At 34.5% G+C, this 21,522-nt stretch overlaps 2 protein-coding genes across 3 annotated transcripts; one reads left to right on the forward strand and one right to left on the reverse strand.

The window, feature by feature from the left end:
- Positions 1-1,326: 1,326 nt before the first annotated feature.
- On the reverse strand, positions 1,327-4,495 carry LOC121971467 (scarecrow-like protein 9). 2 transcript variants are annotated; one of them, XM_042522747.1, is made up of 2 exons: positions 4,362-4,495; positions 1,327-3,955 (listed from the first exon to the last, which is right to left on the reverse strand). In XM_042522747.1, the coding sequence occupies exon 2, from the start codon at positions 3,886-3,888 to the stop codon at positions 1,450-1,452; it is 2,439 nt and encodes an 812-aa protein (XP_042378681.1). In that variant the 5' UTR covers positions 3,889-3,955; positions 4,362-4,495; the 3' UTR covers positions 1,327-1,449. The 2 variants fall into 2 exon arrangements, with proteins under 2 accessions (XP_042378681.1, XP_042378682.1); XM_042522748.1 differs by having other exon boundaries at positions 1,327-4,037; positions 4,362-4,462.
- Positions 4,496-20,462: 15,967 nt separating this feature from the next.
- On the forward strand, positions 20,463-21,211 carry LOC121973724 (vicilin-like seed storage protein At2g18540). Its single transcript, XM_042525100.1, has 2 exons — positions 20,463-20,801; positions 20,933-21,211. Exons 1-2 carry the CDS (start codon positions 20,512-20,514, stop codon positions 20,985-20,987), a joined length of 345 nt encoding a protein of 114 aa, XP_042381034.1. The 5' UTR covers positions 20,463-20,511; the 3' UTR covers positions 20,988-21,211.
- Positions 21,212-21,522: the final 311 nt, after the last annotated feature.

The raw sequence follows: 21,522 nt of genomic DNA on the forward strand, positions 1-21,522 counted from the left end.
TAGATATCTAGAAATTTTAAATGTGTAGTTCACTAAATTGTCAATTTAATAAAGTGTCCCAAAAAAAATAATTCGTGAACATAAAACGCCACCAAAGATTCCAAGTTCAGTTTCATTGGCAGGAAAATATTTTCTATTGGACAAATCAATAAGCTTGTCAATTGGTTTTTTCATCGAATGCATATTGAGTGAAAAGGTTGAGTGGTTAGGTTTCAAGCAATTAATCAGATATTTATATTCATGAACACTTCCTAATTTATCTAGTAATGGTTAGAAATTTTTTGTAGGAGATGATTGTTTACCTCCAGATTAGTCGTTCAAAGAACATACTAGTTGCCATGGCCGTCCAAACCATTGTTTTTTTTTCCATTTTGTTTAAACTTAGTATTTCAAATTTGGATCTTTTGAATTCAGTATCAACTATGTCACAATTCTTGAATGAGCTAAACAAAGTAAAACATTATGAAATGCGCAAAGAGTCAAGCAAAGTAGATGATATGACAATGATAAATGAACTAAACAATCGTGAGAAAATTTAATTTTTGACTTAATAAAAATTTATTTATGTTCGTTCAACAAATATAAATCAATTAAATATATATATATATATATATATATTATTTAACTTGTTAATGTTCATAACAAAATTATGAATGGTTCGTAAACAATGCTCGTGAATAAAATTTATAAATCATATTCATGAACAATACCACGACTAAAGTTTGTGAACCATTTTCATTAATAAAAATCTTAACAATATGATAAATAAATAAATAAACTAACAAAGTTAAAATTAATAATTAATCAAATAAATTTAAAATTATAAAATTTTCAATTGAAAGTTCGATAACATTTAAACGAATCAAACTTAAACCAAACTTGAACAATCATTTCAACAGCTTAATTCATTTTAAGCTTGGTTTAATTCAATTAACTTATCAAATAAGTTTGAACATCACAAAATTTAACTCAGCTTGACTCATTTATTGTCCTAAATATCTTTGCAAAACAAATCCACCAATATAAGATCGATCTTAGATCAGTATGAAAAAATCACTTGCACCAAAATATCACGTAGGCAACATATCACATTTGGCATAAGCTCTATGAGTGGAGTTTTCATATGATACAAGCTATAAATATAAATAAGTGGTCAAACAAACTTAAATACCACAAAGTTTGACTCAACTTGACTAGTTTATCGTCCTAGAGATCTTTGTATAACAAACCCACCAATATGAGATGGATCTTAAGTCTGCATGAAAAAATAGTTTAAGGGTTAAATTAGAAGTTAACGACCATAGTTACACTTGCACCAAAATATCATGTAGGCAACATATCACATTTGGCATAAGCTCTTTGAGTGGAGTTCTCATATGATACAAGCTATAAATACAAATAGGTGGTCATTTACATCATATGCCACAAAGACAAAAGCTACCACAAGAACTAGCAACAACTATTTGTCTTCCAAGTCGATAGGGCAAAAATGATCCTCCCCTTCCAACCTTGTAGTAGCCAGTGGCTATCTTGATCCAAAATAAAGTCCTTATGGTAGCATGACTGCACCCTATTTTTCGCTTTCTTCAGTATATCGGGGTTCAGCGGAAGCTGGGTTAAACCTGCCCTCAGATTTCTTACTTGCCACTGCTTGTATGTCTCTGGTCTCTCCACCCTCTCTGTGCCCTCGCAAGAGATCACATTGATAAGTTCACGTCCGAAGAGAACCTTTTCAATCAGCTGCTTTGCTTCATCCTCGTGTGGCACGTTCGTTTCGATCATGTCAAATAAGGAAGAAAAGTGGAACAAAGCCTCCCGAAAGCGCGTTACAAAGAAGGGGGCATTGTACGTGCCATTCAAGACACCATGGATGAACACATCTGGTTTTATCTTTCTTATAGTGTTTAAGACCCTATCTCTGTGACTGTCGATCACCACTGTCTCATCCATCAAATTCCTTAACCGATACAAACAGTTGACCACCACCACCTCATCTTTTTCAATTTTGAAATCCTCCACTTTAATGGTCTCCCAATTGGCTGCAATGGCATGAAACTCGAAAGGAATCTTGAAACTTCGTGCATAATCAGTCAAGCGCAGCCCTGTTTCGTCAATCACCTCGGTAGGGCGGAATCCATGCACAGGGACATCAATACCAGTCATTTTAAGTTTCGGAGGTCCACCAGGCCTGGAAGAAAGACGCTTCATGAAGCACGGCCACTGGAAGCCATAGTATATGCCGAAATCTATAATGTGCAACTTTTCTGCCTTCTCAGACACGTTCAGAATTGTTTGGGCAGAGAAGAAATGAGAAATCTTCTTGAAAGGACAAGCAGCCAAATAAAGCTGGTAAGCTTTTAGGATTTCAGTAACTTGATGACGCTTTGCCACCAACTGATGGTAGAACAGACTTCCTGTACCAGCAAGGCGAGCTTCGAGGCCATCCGCAAACCAATGGGCTAATCTCTGGTTTGCATTTCCATTCAGCGAAGAGTGTTGTCGGATTTGCTTCAACAATTCATTTGCAGTTCGCCGATCATCTGTTGCCGCAGCTTGGGCACAATGAACGAGGAGAGTTGTAAGATCAATGACATTTCTCTTTGAGTTCTTCTTCCCTCGACCTTTGCCACCGTTTGATCCTTTCTGGTGGCCACTATGAGAAATCTTGCTTACTTCATTCTGCAATTTTAGGCGAAGTTCATCAACACGTTTGGCGCACTTTTCCCCGTTGCAAAGTAAAATCTCATCGAGCATTTCTGTACGATGAGTCTCATCTGAGAAAACTGCTGATTGCTTGCTGTTCCTACCTTCCTCCAAATCCAAATCCTCTCCATCATGTTTTTTCCGACCCCTTGATAAATGATTGAACTTTTCTTTCTCTGCAGCTTCTTCTTGGACCTCAATCAGTTTCTGTTTTTCTATTGTCGGTAGAGGTAAACAGAAACCATTAGTCTCCTGGTTGATCACCAACTGATCATCACTTGGAAGGAATTTTTTTGCCTCCTCAACTCCCCTCTCGAACTCCCATGCTGGCTGGCTCATGTTAAGAAAATCAGGAATACCAAGTGTGCCTACGAGAGTTCCCTCCACCATGTTGACAAAGTTGCAAAAGCAATTGTTGGACAGTGAATACTGTGAACTGTAGCCATCGAGGCTAGGGTTGGTCTGTAGCAGAGAATAATCAATATAATCAGACGTCCAGCTATTCTCAAAGAGAGTTCTGTCACTGAAGCTTCCATGGGGTTTAGTGATGCTGTCAGTAGGGCAGTTTGAAAAATGACTAGACAACAAAGAAGACTGATCAGTCAAGAGCGAGAACTCGTCACCAAGGATTTCATAGAAGGGTTGTTCTGCAGCTAATAGAGCAGGGTGTTCCGGATAGGTGATAAACTTATCATTTATGTTTTCCTCCATGAGCATCTTATCAATATCTTTGAGGAGAATATCAGAGAAAATCTCAGAGTCCTCGAAAGAATCTACCTCGGCCACCCGACTCAGCGTTGCCGGAAGGTCGGAGTTTGGGGCAGAATCAGAAGGGGTGAACCCAGGATGAATATCTGAAACAGTGAGGTAGCCACTCTGTTCATAGAAATGGCTCAACCCTCCCAGTTCCAAGATATTCAAGGTATTCTCCTCCAAGGAGAGATGATCATAGTTAAAATCTGTATCTACGATAGCAGCCGAGGTACCCTGTGAAGATGGAGCACTCGAATCAGTGGTCAAATCTGAAATAGCAACAGGAGAAGTTGAAGCCTCAAGAACTTGTGAGATGGCGGTCGTCGGAGCTCCTTCCAGTATGAAACCATTTGCAGTGACCTGATCTGCATATAGATGGTCGTGGTTGAGTTCGCAGGAAACACTCACCACATCAGGAATCCCAGTGCCCATTATGGCACAATTCTCATCACCTTCGACCCTAATTTCTAATTTTACTAGTTTCTAAGCCATTCCAATCCTGAGACGATGATTAATTGAACTAGTCAACACAATCTCCATCACACAATATCTTTACTTGTAAGAAGCCACAACCAGAAACCCTAGAATCGTCTTTAGCATTAGAAGCACAAAAATTGACAAAATCATTCACAGATACATTACACGATAACAAAAGGGTCCTGTTTCAGAAAATGAACATCGCAAATCCAAAGCAACAAGATCGAAGCAAACACAAAAATACCACCTTCAGATCTGCGAAAGAAACATCAACAGTCAACACGAACCACGCGAACAAACGGACACGGAACATAGAGATCAAAAGGGAGCAAAAACAAACTATTTACTCAGAAATCAGCGCCTAAACCGTGAAAGAAAGGAGCAAAGACTGGAGTATCAAATCTATGACGAGGGCGTTCAGGCCATACCTCGATCGAGGAGTCGCGGGCGGAGCCGAAGAGGGAATGGTGGCGCCTCCGTCACTTGCGAGAGAGAGAGAAGGGAGAGAGTGCCAGGCTTCTTCGTGGCTTCTTCGTTTGACCCTTGCACTATATAACGACACAGGTACATATAGGTCGGGCCAATTTAGTGTGCGTTTATTTTCGTTTTTTTTTTAAAGTATGTACCGATTTCTCAAAATACTCCCCCGTCTTCTCAATATTGCTCACCTCCATTCATTGTAGATGCGATTATGCAATTGACTCAAATGTTACGTGCATGGGTACTAACTGTAATTGTTCAGTGTAACAACATTGTTGTCGTACAAATTATTGTTTGGTAAAATTAAATTGCGTATATAATATTACGTGTGTGTGTGGATATCTGTTTCCAATTAATATTGTTTGATAAAGTTACACTGCGTATATAATCTTGCTAGATGATCCCAAACCTCTTTGGTTGTCTCGTACATGGCCAATTGAGCACCAATGGAGTGTTAAACAGAATTATTGATCCACGTAATAATCTTCGCATTATCGATCTCCCAAATATCTAACGACTTTATATAATCATCAGCATTGATGCCCGTAGGTTGAACTAGCACACCTAAAACATATTCCCACATAGATTTTCCTCGCAAAATTTTTTACATAACATATCCCCAATACGAATAATTTTTTCCATCCAATCAGACACTAATCGATTGAAGCGAATCTTCTGTGCGACCACTCATGATGATAGAACAAATTGTGTTGAAGAATAATCGAACACCAAACAAAACCAAGTATTGCGAAAACAAAAGGAATCCAATCAAAACTGTACGATCCGCGAAAATTGTGGATCGAATTAGCAATGATTCAATCAAATTATCAAAAAGATAGAAATAAAGGCTTGATACCATGTAGAAATTAACGACAAAGAAAAAGAGTAGGCATCTTTATTTTTATGAATAAAAAAATAAAGAGTACAAGGCCTTATATAGTTAATTACAAGAAAAAGTCTAAAGAAAAAATCTAAATAAACCCTAAATTAAAAAGGTAAAAGACTAAATTACCCTTAAAGTTATAAATAAATAATTCTAATAAATTATATAATCTAACAATAGTGAGCCCAAGTTATAAGAAAAGGAAGATGCTTGCTCTGCCTATAAATATGTACGTCCAAGTGCATCGAAGACTTCTTAAGAAAAAAAGTGAGAACAAGAGAAGGCTAGAGGTTTGGTTCATGGAATTTGATTTATTCTGTGATAGTTCTTCTGACAACAAGTCTGAAGATCATGAGTTGCCATCGCCAATTGCACACGAAGAACACAAGATCTTCTCTAGATCATCTACAAAGAGCACTGTAAATGTTTTCAGAATTTGTTTCTATATTTTCATGATTTAGAATTTCAAAGGCTTCGCCCATGTGTCAGACTATTTAGTTCAAGTAAGATGGTAAAAAGTGAGGGGGTTTTGATATGGTCTTAAATATGAAAGTTAAAAGAATCTTTTGTTGGTGTATGATAGACCTAGGCTTTTTAATGAACTTATGTCCAATTGTCATATGTGTTTGAAGATTTCAAAATTCTACCTCTTTCAATGTATGTTATGGAATTTAGATTTAAGGGCATAATTATACTTAAGACGTTTCTAGGAGTGTAATGGTCTTAATTTAAAACTATTCTAATATTTATAAAAAATTCATAACTCTCTGATTTAGGTTATAAATTTATATTTAAGAGTATAATTACACTTAGAATGATATAAGGAATGCAATAAACTTAGTTTAAAGTATTCTGAGGTGTCCAAGGTTATTAACAAATTTTGGTCAAATTTTGCTAATGACCTTTGACATTTTAAAAATACTTCAAACTGAGTTCATTTCATTCCTTTCCTCATACTGAGTATAATCGTACCCTTAAACATAGATTTTATAGCCTAAATATAATTCATATTTTTTTAACAAAAATTAACATAAATTTATTATGTGTTGAGAGCTGCGTAAATGGTTTTCTCACACAATGTACGATAGAGCATAGCAAATTTAGAAATTGATGGATGAAACTGATCAATCAAGCTATCGATTGTTGGTAAAGTAGGGGTATAATTAAAAATGATTATTTATTTTAATAATATAAAAATTGAATATACATCTTGTACGTGATTTAGCAAATTATCTTCTTTTTTTTTTCTCTGGGTCTTATCATGTTGTTGAACTATCATTTGTTCTCTCTTAGCTAGCTTGGCCCTATCTCGTTGTTTTTTTTTAATGAAGGGTCTTATCATGTTGTTGAACTATGAAGAGAATACACTCGTCGGATGCTCCCTCATGTCCTCGTCTTTCTTTCTGTCCTTGTCTTTCTTTCTGTCTTCTACACGAAGATATATCTATTGTTCAGAACAATATACACAAGCTAAGTAACATCTCATTCTGAGTCAACATCATTATTTGTCATTTATAGAATCAACACAACAAACTTGTGAATTAGATGACTAGAAGTATATTTGTACATCCGAGTTACCAAAATATTTTTTTATTAATTCGATTAAAATTATTCAAATTTAATAACAAAAGTATATTTATTTCGACTTTAACCAAGATTAATAATTTCAAAGTAACTTTAATTATTGTAGTAGTTATATCGATCTCACAACTTCAGTCTGACCTAAGTGTTACAATAGTTATAAAATTATATAGCAACTATGATTACAATTGCTACACTAATTTTGAAATAATTTTAATTAAATTTAAATAATTTTAATTAAGCTAATAAAAAGTATTTTGATATATCAATCTGTTTCGTATATAGTAATTTTGATAAAATTAAAATAATTTTATTTTTTGTTATAATATAATAGTATTAAAATAAAAATATTTTCTAGTTGAGAATTATATATATTAAGATGCTATTATATATATATATATATATATTTTACTAACTATTTTATTAAAAATCCCCCCCCCCCTTTTAGTACTAACTAACTTTTGGTGAAGCCTAAAATAAATTTACGTTAATATCCTTTTTTCTATTCACACTAAAAATAATTCCAAGGTTTATTAGTAATTCCACAAGCGAAACAATCAGTGATCTAGAGTTCGAGATTCAGCTGCGACATATTATTATAAATTTTTCTCATCATTAATTTTCTCTGGTTGTTTTATATTAAAAAATATAATTCTTTTTAGTCCCACATCTTAAAATTGACAACACTATGATCAAAAAAACTTTTATAAATATTTTAGGTCGACAATGTTAAAAAAATATACTTTTCTTAATTTTGTTACTAAGATAAGTATAATATTAAATTAAATTAATTTTTTTCATAGGGAAGCCGTAAGGCTGACACTCGAAAATTCAAACAATTCAGATTTTCAAAGACCCAAATAATTCAAATTTTCAAAAGACCTAAATAATTCAAAATTTTAAAAGTTAGGTACTTTACCCTAACAACTCTACTTTAGTATTTTAATGCTAAAATATTTTAATTAATATAATTTCATTATAAATGGTTAATGTGATTTCAATGTATAATATTACACACGCGACGCGTGTGCACGATCACTAGTAGTTAAAAAAAATAAAGATGTCTTTTGTTTTTTAAATTTTTTTAGTAAGAGATAAAACACACTTTAATATCTTAACTGTAAATTCATGTCACAGCGTTTATACACACTAAGAAGCCAACTTCCAATATATTTATCTCATTTGTGATTCAAATCTTAGTCCTCTTATTACTATTTTGGCTCACAAAGTTAATTTTGAATGCAAAAAGGATGTCTTCAATACTTATACTTTTCATCTAATCACTTTTAACTCTCCTTTATCATTCACATTAGAAAATGATATCAAACAAATTGTTAAACACGGTCATACAAAGCCACAAACACTCCATATTATGTGTCACAAAATCACATTGATGTGTACTGGAACTGAAGGATCGCCAGCCGCCCAACCGGGCAAACCGCGAGGAGGCCCGAAAGCCTCAGCCTCAGGCCCATTTAGCTAGAGGCTAGAAAATATTATAGATTAATTATATTTTTTTTTAATTTTTTTTTAAAATCCTAGTTAATCTAATTATCCAAGCATACGTTTTCTTCTATTTGTTTTTACAATAAATTTTGTTGGTCAAAATTTGACCAGTTAGAAATCTGTATCCCCAATTATAATATATGTATATGCATGCATGTAATTAATATACATATCTGATATTACTAAAATGCTCCTGTATATGCATGCACGTATGCATTCTAGCTGGTCAAATTCTGACCATTTAATATTACCCTTGTTTTTATTTCTTTTTTTTCTAGTGAATGCATCATTACATATGCTCGTTTCTCGAGTTAGATTTAAAATATTTAGATTAATTTTTATTAAAAAATTAATAATCGATGTATTCTATTATATTCTAATGAATAAAGAACAATAACTTTTAAATATTTATCTAGCTTAAAAAAACGTTAATTTAAGTTTGAGGGTCTATGTTTTTTTTTTTAATTTGGCTCATTTTAAAAAAAATCTCCAAATAAAGTTTTTTATTTCACTATGAGGTGCAGTTTTTTTTCCCTCTTAATTTAAAGGCAGTATTGTGAAAACCAGACCGAACCGGCCGAACCGCGAATCAGTCCTTGATATGTTCCGGTCAATCATCAAAGTCGAAAAAATAAAAATCAATCAAAATCTCTTAAAATTGGTCAAAATCGTTCAAAATTTATTAAAATCTTCGGTTCAACTAGTATTGATGAAGTATGATTTTTTATTATTAAAATAAATATATATATATATATATATAACAGTTGAATCATCAGTTCGACCGATTGAACTTCAAAAACCTCAATTCAATCAATTCATATATATGTATAGACATGCATGTAATTAATATACACATCTGATATTACTAAAATGCCCCTGTATATGCATGCACGTATACATTCTAGTTGATCAAATTCTGACCATTTAACATTACCTTTGTTTTTAATTCCTTTTTTCTAGTGAATGCATCATTACATATGCTCGTTTCTCGAGTTAGATTTAAAATATTTAGATTAATTTTTTATTAAAAAAATTAATAATCGACGTATTCTATTATATTCTATGAATAAAGAACAATAACTTTTGAGGGTCTATGTTTTTTTTTAATTTGGCTCATTTTAAAAAAAATCTCCAAATAAAGTTTTTTATTTCACTATGAGGTGCAGTTTTTTTTTTCCTCTTAATTTAAAGGCAGTATTGTGAAAACCAGACCGAACCGGCCGAACCGCGAATCAGTCCTTGATCTGTTCCGGTCAATCATCAAAATCGAAAAAATAAAAATCAATCAAAATCTCTTAAAATCGGTCAAAATCGTTCAAAATTTATTAAAATCTTCGGTTCAACTAGGATTGATGAAGTATGATTTTTTATTATTAAAATATATATATATATAACGGTTGAATCATCAGTTCGACCGATCGAACTTCAAAAACCTCAATTCAATCAATTCATCGATTCAGTGATTGATCCGATTTTCAAAACATTATTTAAAAGCTGTTAGCTAAGGTAAATATTCATCACAATTACGGTCCTAAAAGTTCCGAGTTAAGATGACGACTACCTCTTTTACTACAAAAGATGTAGAATTGACTGAAACTACTCATGAGACACAGTCGGTGAGCAATTGATCTTCTTCGGTTGGCTGCTAAATGGGATCGAAGAAAAGCTTTGTTGATTCGTATAGAAACCTTGCTTCCTCTCGAATTAGCCTAGGTGTTATCCATGGATGCCGTGGCGAGCAGATAACTCGTCGGAGTCCTTGTTCTACAGGGCGGCGCTCTGCCGGATGTGGAGACTTTTGTTACATATTTTTATTTTTTTAGATGCCTAATATGCTCCTCCTATTTTCAATGTTATTTGATTAGATAAAATTGTAGGACGTTAAGAGTAGTTTTGGACAAAACCATATCATATTGATATATGGCTTTGCATAAAGTAGCACAATGTTGGAGCAATTGTATTAGAACTGTAGATTGGGCGTGGCGAGGCAGATGGCTCCATCCAAAATTATCAGTTGTCGGGTTTGGATGGATTAGGAAATTTTTAATTCAATTCAATTCAAGATGATTTACAAGTTGAGTCGGTTAGTTGATTAAAAAACATAAAAAAAATTAAAAATTTAAATTTTGGTTATGAATTAAGAAGGCTAATATATGAACCCATTAAATTTTCATTTTTTTTTTCTTCTCAGCTTACTGGCTAACTTATGTGCTCATCACATACAGGTCGCCTAGCTTGTAACACGTATAGGCTGATCCGTTGAAGTTGATTTTTAAATATATTGATAAAATTTTAATTTAATATATTTAAAATATTTAACGAAAAGAGCCCGAGCTGATCCAAAATGACTATTCTAAATTTTATACAACTACATTTGCTAAAATGACTCATTTATATCTGTTAAAAATTCTAGAGGCCGTACTTTTATATAAAGACATATTTCTTTTCTAAAATACTATTTTTATTTAAAAAATTAAAAATATATAAAAATTCTTTCACTGTAATGATCCTGTGACTAACACGGCAGCCCTATCGGACAACCTGCAGGGCGACTTAGTTACATGGCAGGCCTAACATACAACCTGGTTGGGCAACCTAGCCACATGATGGCTTGGCTGAACTAGTAGAATTTTCATGATTTACTCCGTATATTTATCAAATTCATAGATAGATAATTATCAAAGTAAACGCACATGAAGTAAAAGGATATTATTTTACTTCATCAATCACCGAAGTCGTATATATGAAATTAGCGAAGTCTTTGACCGGTTCAAGGAGGCAAAATCAGTTCTTAGACGATGCCGAAATAAAAAAAATGTCTTTTAGTTCGTTAGTTTTGTAATATGTCGAAGTAATAAATGATATATAACTTTACAGTTTACATTGATTACCGTAATAAATATATTCTATAACTTTGTTATAACTTATATATGTCGAAGTATTTGATATTATATTACTTCGCAATTTACATTTATTGACAAAGTAATTGATTTAAAAGACTTCATTGTTTTGTATTATACTAAAGTAATTGATAAGAAATAACTTCGTAATTATCAAGAAATCTACAAGTTTATATCTACCAATCTACAAATATATATCCACCCCATTATAAGTATAAAGCCAAAATTATATATCAACGAATTCACAAGTTTACATTCGCCAATCCATAAGTATTACAAAAAAATATATCTAAAAAATCAAAAGTGTATCCACAAGTATATCAAAAAATCTAAAAAATCAAATATTTATTCCAACGTACACAACCTATTTAGGCATATAGGTACGAGTAGACGAATTTACTTCATTCACTTCTGACTTCATCATATTAAAATTTATTATAATATTAATTTTTCGTGCAAATTGAAATGGAAAAAAAATATACAAAATGCATTAGATTTAAGAGAAATAACAAAGAAATATCTAAAATTGAGCCTGCATCATATACCCAAATTAAAATTACATACTGCACCTTTACATATTAAAACATGACATTCTTATTAATCACCTTTAAACTTTTTATAGAAAGTGACATAAAAAATTACCATATACTACACCTACATTTATACTCCAACCGTGAGGGAGTTAGGTTTAATGATCTAAAAATATCAACTAATATAATAAAATCTAGCAATAGATCCCAGAACTGAAGATAGATTGAATTCTAGTCTAATGTTTATTATCTAATAAAGGATGTTAGCATTCAACAAGAATAATAAATAAAGTAACAGAATAATACTTAAAACATTACTCTTTGCATGCCAAACAAAAGTACTATCCCCCATGAGTATCAACAACATATCGTCATCATCTTCATCATCAACACTACCATTTTCAAATTCTATAAAAATATTGAAACAACAAAACAATATTGATTAACATTCCCTTCATGTTTTAATATAATGTCACTATGCCTAACAACAAAACAAATATTAGTTGACAATTTTTCATATCAAAATTGTCATTTACTTCCTATGAAATGAAAATATGATAGTCATGACTCACGCCTCACTCATTAACAAAAATCAGACACAAAATTCATCCAAACTTAGGAGTATAAGAATAAATAAAGCTGAATAAAAAATTCTTTGCATAACAGATTGAGAAGGATGTGAAAAATATTTAGTACATCTAGATTGTGAATGAAAAATATAATGTAAAAGGAACTCCAGAGAGCATATCATCCCCTCTCTTTCCAACCATATACATGTGTCCATGACTAGTTCAAAATATATAAGTGCCGTAGTTTGAGGCTTAAGTTGAACAATATATGTAGCTACTCCTAATACCCCATGAACACATGTAGCTACTCCTAATAACATCATGAAAGGGTAACGAAACATGTAGATTTATCTATTAATATTTTAAATTTCAAATTCTCTTTAAATATCACCATTCCTATTTCCTCCTAGAATTAAGGTGACAATTTATTTGTTATTCAATTACGAGAAAAAAAAAGCTAGGTTGCTGCATCTCTAAGAGCTATTAGAGCTTTCATGTTCTCATTTGAAGGCATAGTTACCAATGTTGTTGTTGTTAGAATCCTAAGATAGTTTTGATGTGATCAACTAAGTTAGGTTAGGTCCTGTTGTGTTTAACCCTGTGTCTAAGTGTGCAGGAACTTATGAGCAGAAGAAGTCGAGCAAAAGATGCAACTAGCGAGAATGACGACACAAGAGAGAGCTGACGGGCTCGGTGCGTCTGAGTGATGAGATGTTGCAAAAGAATACACCGGCAGATGAGAAGGAACGTGCGATGTTTCTGAGGGACGAGAAGCTAGAGAGGAAGATTGCTCATGGAGCAAAAGATGCAGCTAGCGAGAATGTCGGCACGGGAGAGAGTTGACGGATTCAGTGCGTCCGAGGGACGAAGCTGCGGAAGAGTACGCCGGCGGACGAGAAGGAAGCATGAGACGATTCCGAGGTACGAGAAGCCGGAGCGGAAACTTGTTCGAGGAGAAGACCGGAAGTTGGGTTCGAGTTAGGGATGGCAATATCACCCGAACCCAATGGAGGATCCGACATCCGACCCGAATAGAGGAGGGTACGGAGGGACTATCAATACCCGATACCCGACCCAAATGTCCGATTAAATAATATATATATACATATATTAAAGAAAATTTCTTTTTTCTAAAATCAACTTACTATTTTTGTTGATATTAGGAGGAGATTATATAAATGTTTAATCTATTTTTTTAATTAAATATATTTTTTAATAGGTTGTTAATTTTAATATATTTTTGTTGAATGATAATAGTTAGATAGAAAAAAGAAAAATTATAACTATAGAAGATATCCGATCATTTAATGAGTATGGGCATACCCATCGGAGATCCTATACCTGATGGGTATGGGGACGGAGGATATAGAATCCGATCCGAAGCTAACCCATTGTCATCCCTAGTTCGGGTAAGCCCTATTCCGGATGACCGAAATCATCCAAGTGAGCGGATTTGGAGCGGAAGTCTCGGATCGAGGCGAGCAGAGCCGGAATAGAGGGCCCGGACTCATTCCGGGTGCCCGGAACCCAAAATTTATCATGATTGACGTGGACTTTGACCGACGCGTCGGGGATAGAATTCTATCATACTCCAGGAGCCTGAAACTCTTTCAGGCACCCCGACTAAGGCTATAAATACAGCCTTGGTCAAGAAGCTAAAGAATAACAAGTATTCTTGCATCAACACTTGTATACATCTTAGTTTTCATTTAACTTCTCATTGTCTGTGCTTACACTGCTGTAAAAAGGTTTCTCCGCCTGAAGGAGAAATTAGTGCTACTCCATTCCTTGGATTAACCTTCCCGATTGTAACCAAGTAAATCCTCTGAGCCTCTGCCCTTTTATTTATTTAATTATTCTTATGCAAGTGCTCTTTTAAGTCTAAGAAGGGTTCATTTTTGCTTTTTGTGCAGGGCTATTCAACCCCCCTTCTAGCCGACCAACGGTCCTAACAAGTGGTATTAGAGTCAGGACGCTTCAGAATGACTAATCGCCGACTGAATCAACGAGATGGCCGGAACTAACATCTACCCACCAATGTTCGAGGGGGAGTTCACATTTTGGAAGCGATAAATGGAGATATTTCTTAAAACAGATTTTAATATTTTATTAATAATGAAATATGGTTCTGAAGTACCGAAGAATACGAACGGAGAAGAAATTGAAAAACACCATTGGACCAAAAGGCAGCGTGACAATTTTACGTCAAATGGTAAGGCTGAATTTCATCTTTTAAGCGTACTACAGGTTGAAGATCTCGATAAAATCGACGACAACCAAAGTACAAAAGAACTTTGGGAAAAGTTCTTGAAGCTCCACGAAGAACCGATTAAAGCCGAATCCAACTCCTCGATGGACATCAAGTCGTCGTCAAAAGAATCCGAGACAATATTTATAGCCGAGTACCTACCAAAAGACAAAAATGAAGCAAGCTCGTCCGATATGAGCATCGAGAGCATCGATGAAGGGGGAGCAACATCGGAAGAAAGCAACAGTTCAGGGGGAGCTACGAATGACGGGATCAACAAGGTAAGTCAGGTATGGTCTTTTCCTCCCAAAAAGTTATTCAAGTGTGTTAAACTATTTTTAAAGAACTGTTGTATGCTAGAAAAAGAAAATAAAGAGTTGAAATTAATTTTAGATAAATTTTGTCTGTTAAAGATTTTAAAAGATTAGAATTAGAAAATGATAAATCAAAGTTAGAAAATGATAATTTGAAAACATAGTTTGTAAAATCGCGATCCGGATCGTAGGATCGTACGATCCTACGATCCGGAAACCCAAAATCGATCCAGGATCGTGCAGAATCGTTTTTGCAGTAGGATCGCAGCAGGATCGGTAGGATCGGTAGGATCGGAGCAGAATCGATAGAATCGGAGCATGATCGGAGCAGAATCGGAGTAGGATCGGTGGAAGCTTTGAGAGGTCATAACTTTTGACTCGGATTGAACCACGGGACCTATAATATATCAAATTAAAGCTCGTTCAGAGATCTTTAATAAATTTCAAAGTTTATCCTTAACCATTATCTTTTTTTCATCTTATTAGAGTTTTAAATTATTTAAATATATGTTTAATTATTTTTGAGTTAGTTTTTTATCAATAATATTCTGTCATTTATTTTTCTCAAAATAATAAGTTTTTGGATGTATATTGTCTAGTATTGTGTGACATCAACCAATTTTTAGAAGATTATTTCTGACATTCATTTTTGAATCAAAGGATTCAATAGCTTCTATTATATACGTCAGATGCTTTGTTGACATTTAAATTGAATTATCTTATAAATCAAGGAAATATTTTTGACATTGTATGTGTTATTATTATTGTGTTAATAGATATTTTATATTCTTTCATTTTATGATATGAAAATATAAATATTATTACTATGCGAGAATGATAGTTGAATTACAAGTTAATTTAAATTTGTACATGTAGTAATGTAATTTGATGTGTTGAGTGTAAATAATTGCATATATATACAAAATTAGTTATTTATTTATATGTAAATGAGTTTTTTAGGTATTTTTTCTAATTATTAATCATGTATGATAAAATTTTAAGGGTTTTTGGTAGGATCTTACGATTCTACGATCCGATCCTGACCGATCCGATCCTGACCCTAAATCGATCCTGCGTAGGATCGCGATTCTACAAACTATGTTTGAAAGTACAAGTAGATATTTTGAAAAATCATGCATGCTCAGATAGTTAATATATTAAAAAATTCTATGGATTAAATTGGTACCTTAGATACCATAAGGGACAAATAAGAAGAATTTCAAAAAAATATATTGCTAAGAAATTCTTGGTTAATCTTGTAGGAAGGAATCTATTTTGGATTCTAAAATCATGCATAACTTATTTTTTCTTTAACAAATTTTTAAACTTAGGGCTTTCAGAGAGAAAATTAAATATTTAATTTTTCTAAAAGGCTTTGTCTAGAAGGTAGTTGTTGCTCCAATAACCAAGAAGACTTAATGACTCGTCACAGTCTCGAAACCGATTATTGAAAAGAATATTTAGTTGACTAACTGTTAAGTATTGAATTATGAATGACTTAAATGTTTATCAAAATTCTATTAGAATTTTTTTTTTACAACACTTAAAGTTTCTAAAATTATTGTAAAATTTTTTATAATTTTCAGAATTTTTAAAACTTGATAAGTTTTTTCAAAATTATTTGAAAATCAGACATACCCTTAGAATTTTTTGGAACCCCAATTTTTATGTGATCAAAGGGGGAGAAGGGAGAATTAAGTCTAGGGGTGGTAGCTTAAAATTTTTGTTACTTTTTGTACTTTATTGCAAAATTTATTGTTTTAACTTTATAGTTGTTTACCCTAGCTTAATTTGGGTTGCTCACATCAAAAAGGGGGAGATTGTTGGAACCCCAAGGTGATTTTGATTTCATCAACTAAGTTAGGTTAGGTCTTGTTGTGTTTAACCCTGTGTCTAAGTGTGCAGGAACTTAGGAGCACAGGAAGTCGAGCAAAAGACGCAACTAGTGAGGATGTCACAGGAGCGAGCCGACAGGCTCGGTGCGTCTGAGGGACGAGGTGTTGCGGAAGAGTACACTGTCGGATGAGAAGGAACGTGCGATGTTTTTGAGGGATGAGAAGCTGGAGCGGAAGATTGCTCGAGGAGCAAAAGACGTAGCTAGCGAGAAGGTCGGCACGGGAGAGAGCCGACGGGCTCAGTGCGTCCGAGGGACGAAGATACGGAAGAATACGTTGACGGACAAGAAGGAAGCATGCGACGATTCTGAGGTACGAGAAGCCGGAGCCAGTGTTATTAGAGGCGCGAGGCGCACCGAGGCGCAAAGGGGCTACTAGAGCCCGAGGCGCAAGGCGCGCGCCTCTTGAACATGAGGTTGATGACTACTAAACTATTGACACACTCATATAATATGTCAAATATGATAACTATTAATATTCCAGACACATCAATATCAAATATGAGAAGCAAAGCATCACCATAATAAAATTAATAAAAGTTTCAAATTTTCAAGTTTCAACTTTCTAATTTAAACTAACAAAGTTCATCAAAACAAGCGTAATAAGTCAAATTAATCATCAAGCTCAAGATCATCCTCATTGTATTCTTCTTCTTCTTTATCTTCATCTTCTTCAAATTCAATTTCTTCTTCTTCTTCTTCATCTCTAAGTCTTAGAGATGAGTGTCTCATAGAGGAAGATGTATTTCCCTTCTCAACTTGTTTAGGCCTAGCATGTGAACTGGAGGTCATGGATGCAATATTTTTTCTTCTAGTACAATATTCAGGCTCTTCAACTCCACTAGCCCTAGCAACGACATCCCATGTTAAGTCATCACCTTCAAAAACTAACTCATCTTCTTCATTATCGCTTTCTCCATCCATTTTACCCATCAGCCATTCATTACTATCATCAATATCTGCCAGAGAGATGGGGTCAATCTTATTACGTGCATCATACCGAAGTTTCAAGGCACGATTATATTTCACAAATACCAAATCATTTAAGCGTTGCTGAGCTAGCCTATTCCTTTTTTTGCTGTGAATCTACAAAATATTAAAAATCATAATAAGTATAATAAAATAGCAAAGAATATTTTCTACTTATAAATGTAACATACTAATAGTATTAAACATTCATATTTATTACATATCTGCTCAAATACACTCCAATTGCGCTCACAACCAGAAGCACTACAAGTGAGGCTAAGCACTTTAATAGCAAACTTTTGTAATTCTGGGGTATTTGCTCCATAACATTCCCACCATTCTGCTGGAGATAATGTTCTTCTATGTCTAATTGTCACATTCCTCCCAAATAACCCTTCTGCCTTTCGATATATAGAGAGTTGGGTAGTGATTTTATCTTGCTCGGCAGCGCTTGAAACAAATCTCTCCATAGTTTCAAACAAACCATTCACCACTTCTCCACAGATATTTGAATCTGTGTATGAATAAAAAATTTCTGGATTCAAATAATGTCCTGCAACATGCAGAGGCCGATGAAGTTGACATTCCCATCTCGCATCAATGATCTCAAACACTTCTTTATATTTCTCTTCTTTCTCCTTAAAAGCCTTCATAATTGTTTCTTTTGCCCTATCCATAGCCTCATAAATATAGCCCATTGCAGGTTTTCTTTCGCCATCAACCAGTCTTAGAACACGGACTAAAGGGCCATATATCTTTAAAATATGCACAATACTGCTCCAAAATCTAAGTGTCATGATGATTTTAGCTACCTTCTTCCCCGCCGCTTCTTTTGCCCATTTACTATCTGTCCAATCCTTTGAAATGAACATTTTTCTTAAATTTTGCTTCTGTAGGTGCATCCTTTCAAGAGTGAGAAAAGCAGTAGCAAATCTTGTGACACCCGCCCGACAAAGCTCTTTTTGTCTTGTGAATTGCCTCAACATATTTACCATGCCGGGACGAACATAAATGTAAGCATTCACACTCATTGCCTTCTTCAATGTTGCTTTAAAATCAGGCAATTTCCCAATATCTTCTACGATCAAGTCGACACAGTGAGCAGCACAAGGAGTCCAATATAAATGTGGCCTTTTTTGCTTCTAATAATTTTCCTACAAAAGAAGTTAGAAAAGTAGATAAGTATAACATATATAAGAAAAATCATATTGATAAGAAAGAATTAAATAGATTCTTACCAGCAAGTACATTGTTACTTGCACTATGCGTAACAACTTGAACAACATTTACTTCTCCTACATGCTCCACAAATCGATCAAGCAACTGAAATATTTTCTCTCCAGTCTTTGCATAATCAGAAGCATCAACCGATTCGATGAAAACTGAACCTTTAGGAGAATTCACTAAAAAATTAATCAATGTTCTCTGCCTTTTGTCTGTCCACCCATCTGCCATTAAACTACAACCATACTTGACCCATTCTGTTTCACATGACTTAATGTAATCATTTGTCACACTATCAACAGCCTTTTTTAGAAAATGAGCCCGCACCTCATGATAACTAGGTCCTTTTAGACCTATACCATATTGGCCAACCAAGTCCAACATTCTTTTGAACCTTGAATAGTTAACGACATTAAAAGGAATTGCCGCATAATACATCCACTCAGTTATAGCCATACAAGCTTTTTCCCTCAATTCTTTCTTATATGCCTCATTTATCGTAGTTTGTCTTTCTTTACTCTTTCTACTTTCAACATTTTTTTTGTACATTAGGAGCAAAATACGTATCCATTGGACCTATTTGTCTGAGCCTTTTTTGCATATTCACTGATCTAGAACTTGTACTTGTACTTATAGGCGGCAGCACAACTTTAGCTCCAATATCATCCATATCAATATCATCACCAAGAGGGTCTACATCCTCAAAGTCCATTGTCACAAGTTTAGAAAGATTACTTTTCTCCGTCTTTTTCTCCATGAAAATTTTAATTTCTTCACGTACATGAGGCGGACATTTTTTGCAAGTCGTAGTGTTTCGAAACCCCCCAACAAGATGTTGTTTTGCACGATAAATACCCCCTTTTGTAACTTTTTGACAAAAATTACAAATTAAATCATTTTTATTATCTGGATTAACTCTTTGAAAATAATTCCATCCCGGATCTTTTGACATATATGTTAGAGTATTACTACTACCTTCCATGATAATTGAATAAGAAAATAGTCTGAAAAATTAAAAATAAAAATAAAATCAATAAGGTACCAATAAGAAAAAAACATTATACAATTTGTACCAGCAATTTAAAAGTAAAACTTAGACCAATTCAGGCATTGTACCTACAGCTTGAAAAATCAAAAACCAGTAAAAAAATAAAAATATTCATTTCAAAGCAAAACAAAAAGCAGTAAAGACAAAAAAAAAAAGTAAAAAAACTAAAACACTGGACAGTGGACAGCACGCCAGCACCAACACAACAAAACAAAAAGCAGTAAAGACAAAAAAAAATAATAAAAATAGTAAAAAAACTAAAACACTGGACAGTGGACAGCACGCCAGCACCAACACAGCAAAACAAAAAGCAGTAAAGACAAAAAAAAACAGTAAAAAATTTGAAATACTAGACAATGGACAGCAGCACGCCAGCTGCAGTAGGAAGTCAGCAACATTAAAAAGTTGAAATACCGGACAGTGGACTAGACAATGGACACAAAACCAGGAAACAGGAAAACGAGACGAAGAACACGAACCGGACAGCAGCGAAAAGAATACAGAACTGCAGCAGGTAAAAAATACAGAAAAGAAGAAGAAAAAGAACGAAGAGAAGAAGCGAAGAGAAGAAGAGACGAAGAAGATGATAACAGACGAATAAGAAGAAGAAGAGAAGAAGAAGAAGTGAAGAACAGAAAAAAGAAGGAAAACATACTTGGGGACTATGCAACTCAGCGATGGCGCGACTCAGCGATGGCGGCGGCGGACGGAAATGGGTTCAGGTTTCTTCCTCCCTTCTTGCGTTTTCTTCCTTCCTGCGTTCGTGTTTTCTGCTACGTTTCTGTTGCTGTTTCCCGTGCCCTAATTCCAAACAACACTGATTTGGAATGTTATTTTTTGGTTTAAAATCCAGATTTGGTCACGATCTATCGCGGCGCCTCGATCGAGCCTCGATCGCGCTTCGTTGAGGTGCAAAGGCGCACGAGGCGCGCCTAAGCGCGCGCCTGGCGAACAGCTCCCGCCTCGCTTGGGAAGATGCGTTTTTCCCAGCGCTTTGTGCGCCTAGCGCCTCGGGCGCGCCTCAGGCGCGCCTCTAACAACACAGGCCGGAGCGGAAGCTTGCTCGATGAGAAGACCGGAAGTTGGGTTCGGGTGAGCTCTATTCCGGATGACCGAAATCACCCAAACGAGCGGAGCAGGAGCGGAAGTCCCAGACCGAGGCGAGCAGAGCCGAAGTAGAGGGCGCGGACTAAAAAGTCAACCATGTTGACTTTTAGGGTTCGAGCCCCCATAATCCAAAATTTATCATGATCGACGGAGACTTTGACCGATGCGTCGGGATAGAATTCTATCCCACTCCAGGCGCCTGGAACCCTTCTAGGCACCTGGAACTCTTTCAGGAGCTCCAACTAAGGTTATAAATACAACCTTGGTCCAGAAGCTAAAGAAGAACAAGTATTTTTGTATCAACACTTGTACACATTTTAGTTTTCATTTAACTTC

This window comes from Zingiber officinale, chromosome 4A (genome assembly GCF_018446385.1).
Source record: "Zingiber officinale cultivar Zhangliang chromosome 4A, Zo_v1.1, whole genome shotgun sequence".
Taxonomy (NCBI): Eukaryota; Viridiplantae; Streptophyta; class Magnoliopsida; order Zingiberales; family Zingiberaceae; genus Zingiber; species Zingiber officinale.

What these genes read in the sequence shown, in the direction of transcription:
- LOC121971467 (XM_042522747.1), bottom strand. Translation starts at nt 3,888, where the DNA reads ATGGGCACTGGGATTCCTGATGTGGTGAGTGTTTCCTGCGAACTCAAC.
- LOC121973724 (XM_042525100.1), top strand. Translation starts at nt 20,512, where the DNA reads ATGGACACAAAACCAGGAAACAGGAAAACGAGACGAAGAACACGAACC. An exon ending in GCGGACGGAAATGGGTTCAG is followed by an intron (nt 20,802 to 20,932) that starts GTTTCTTCCTCC and finishes TTTAAAATCCAG; the next exon opens with ATTTGGTCACGATCTATCGC.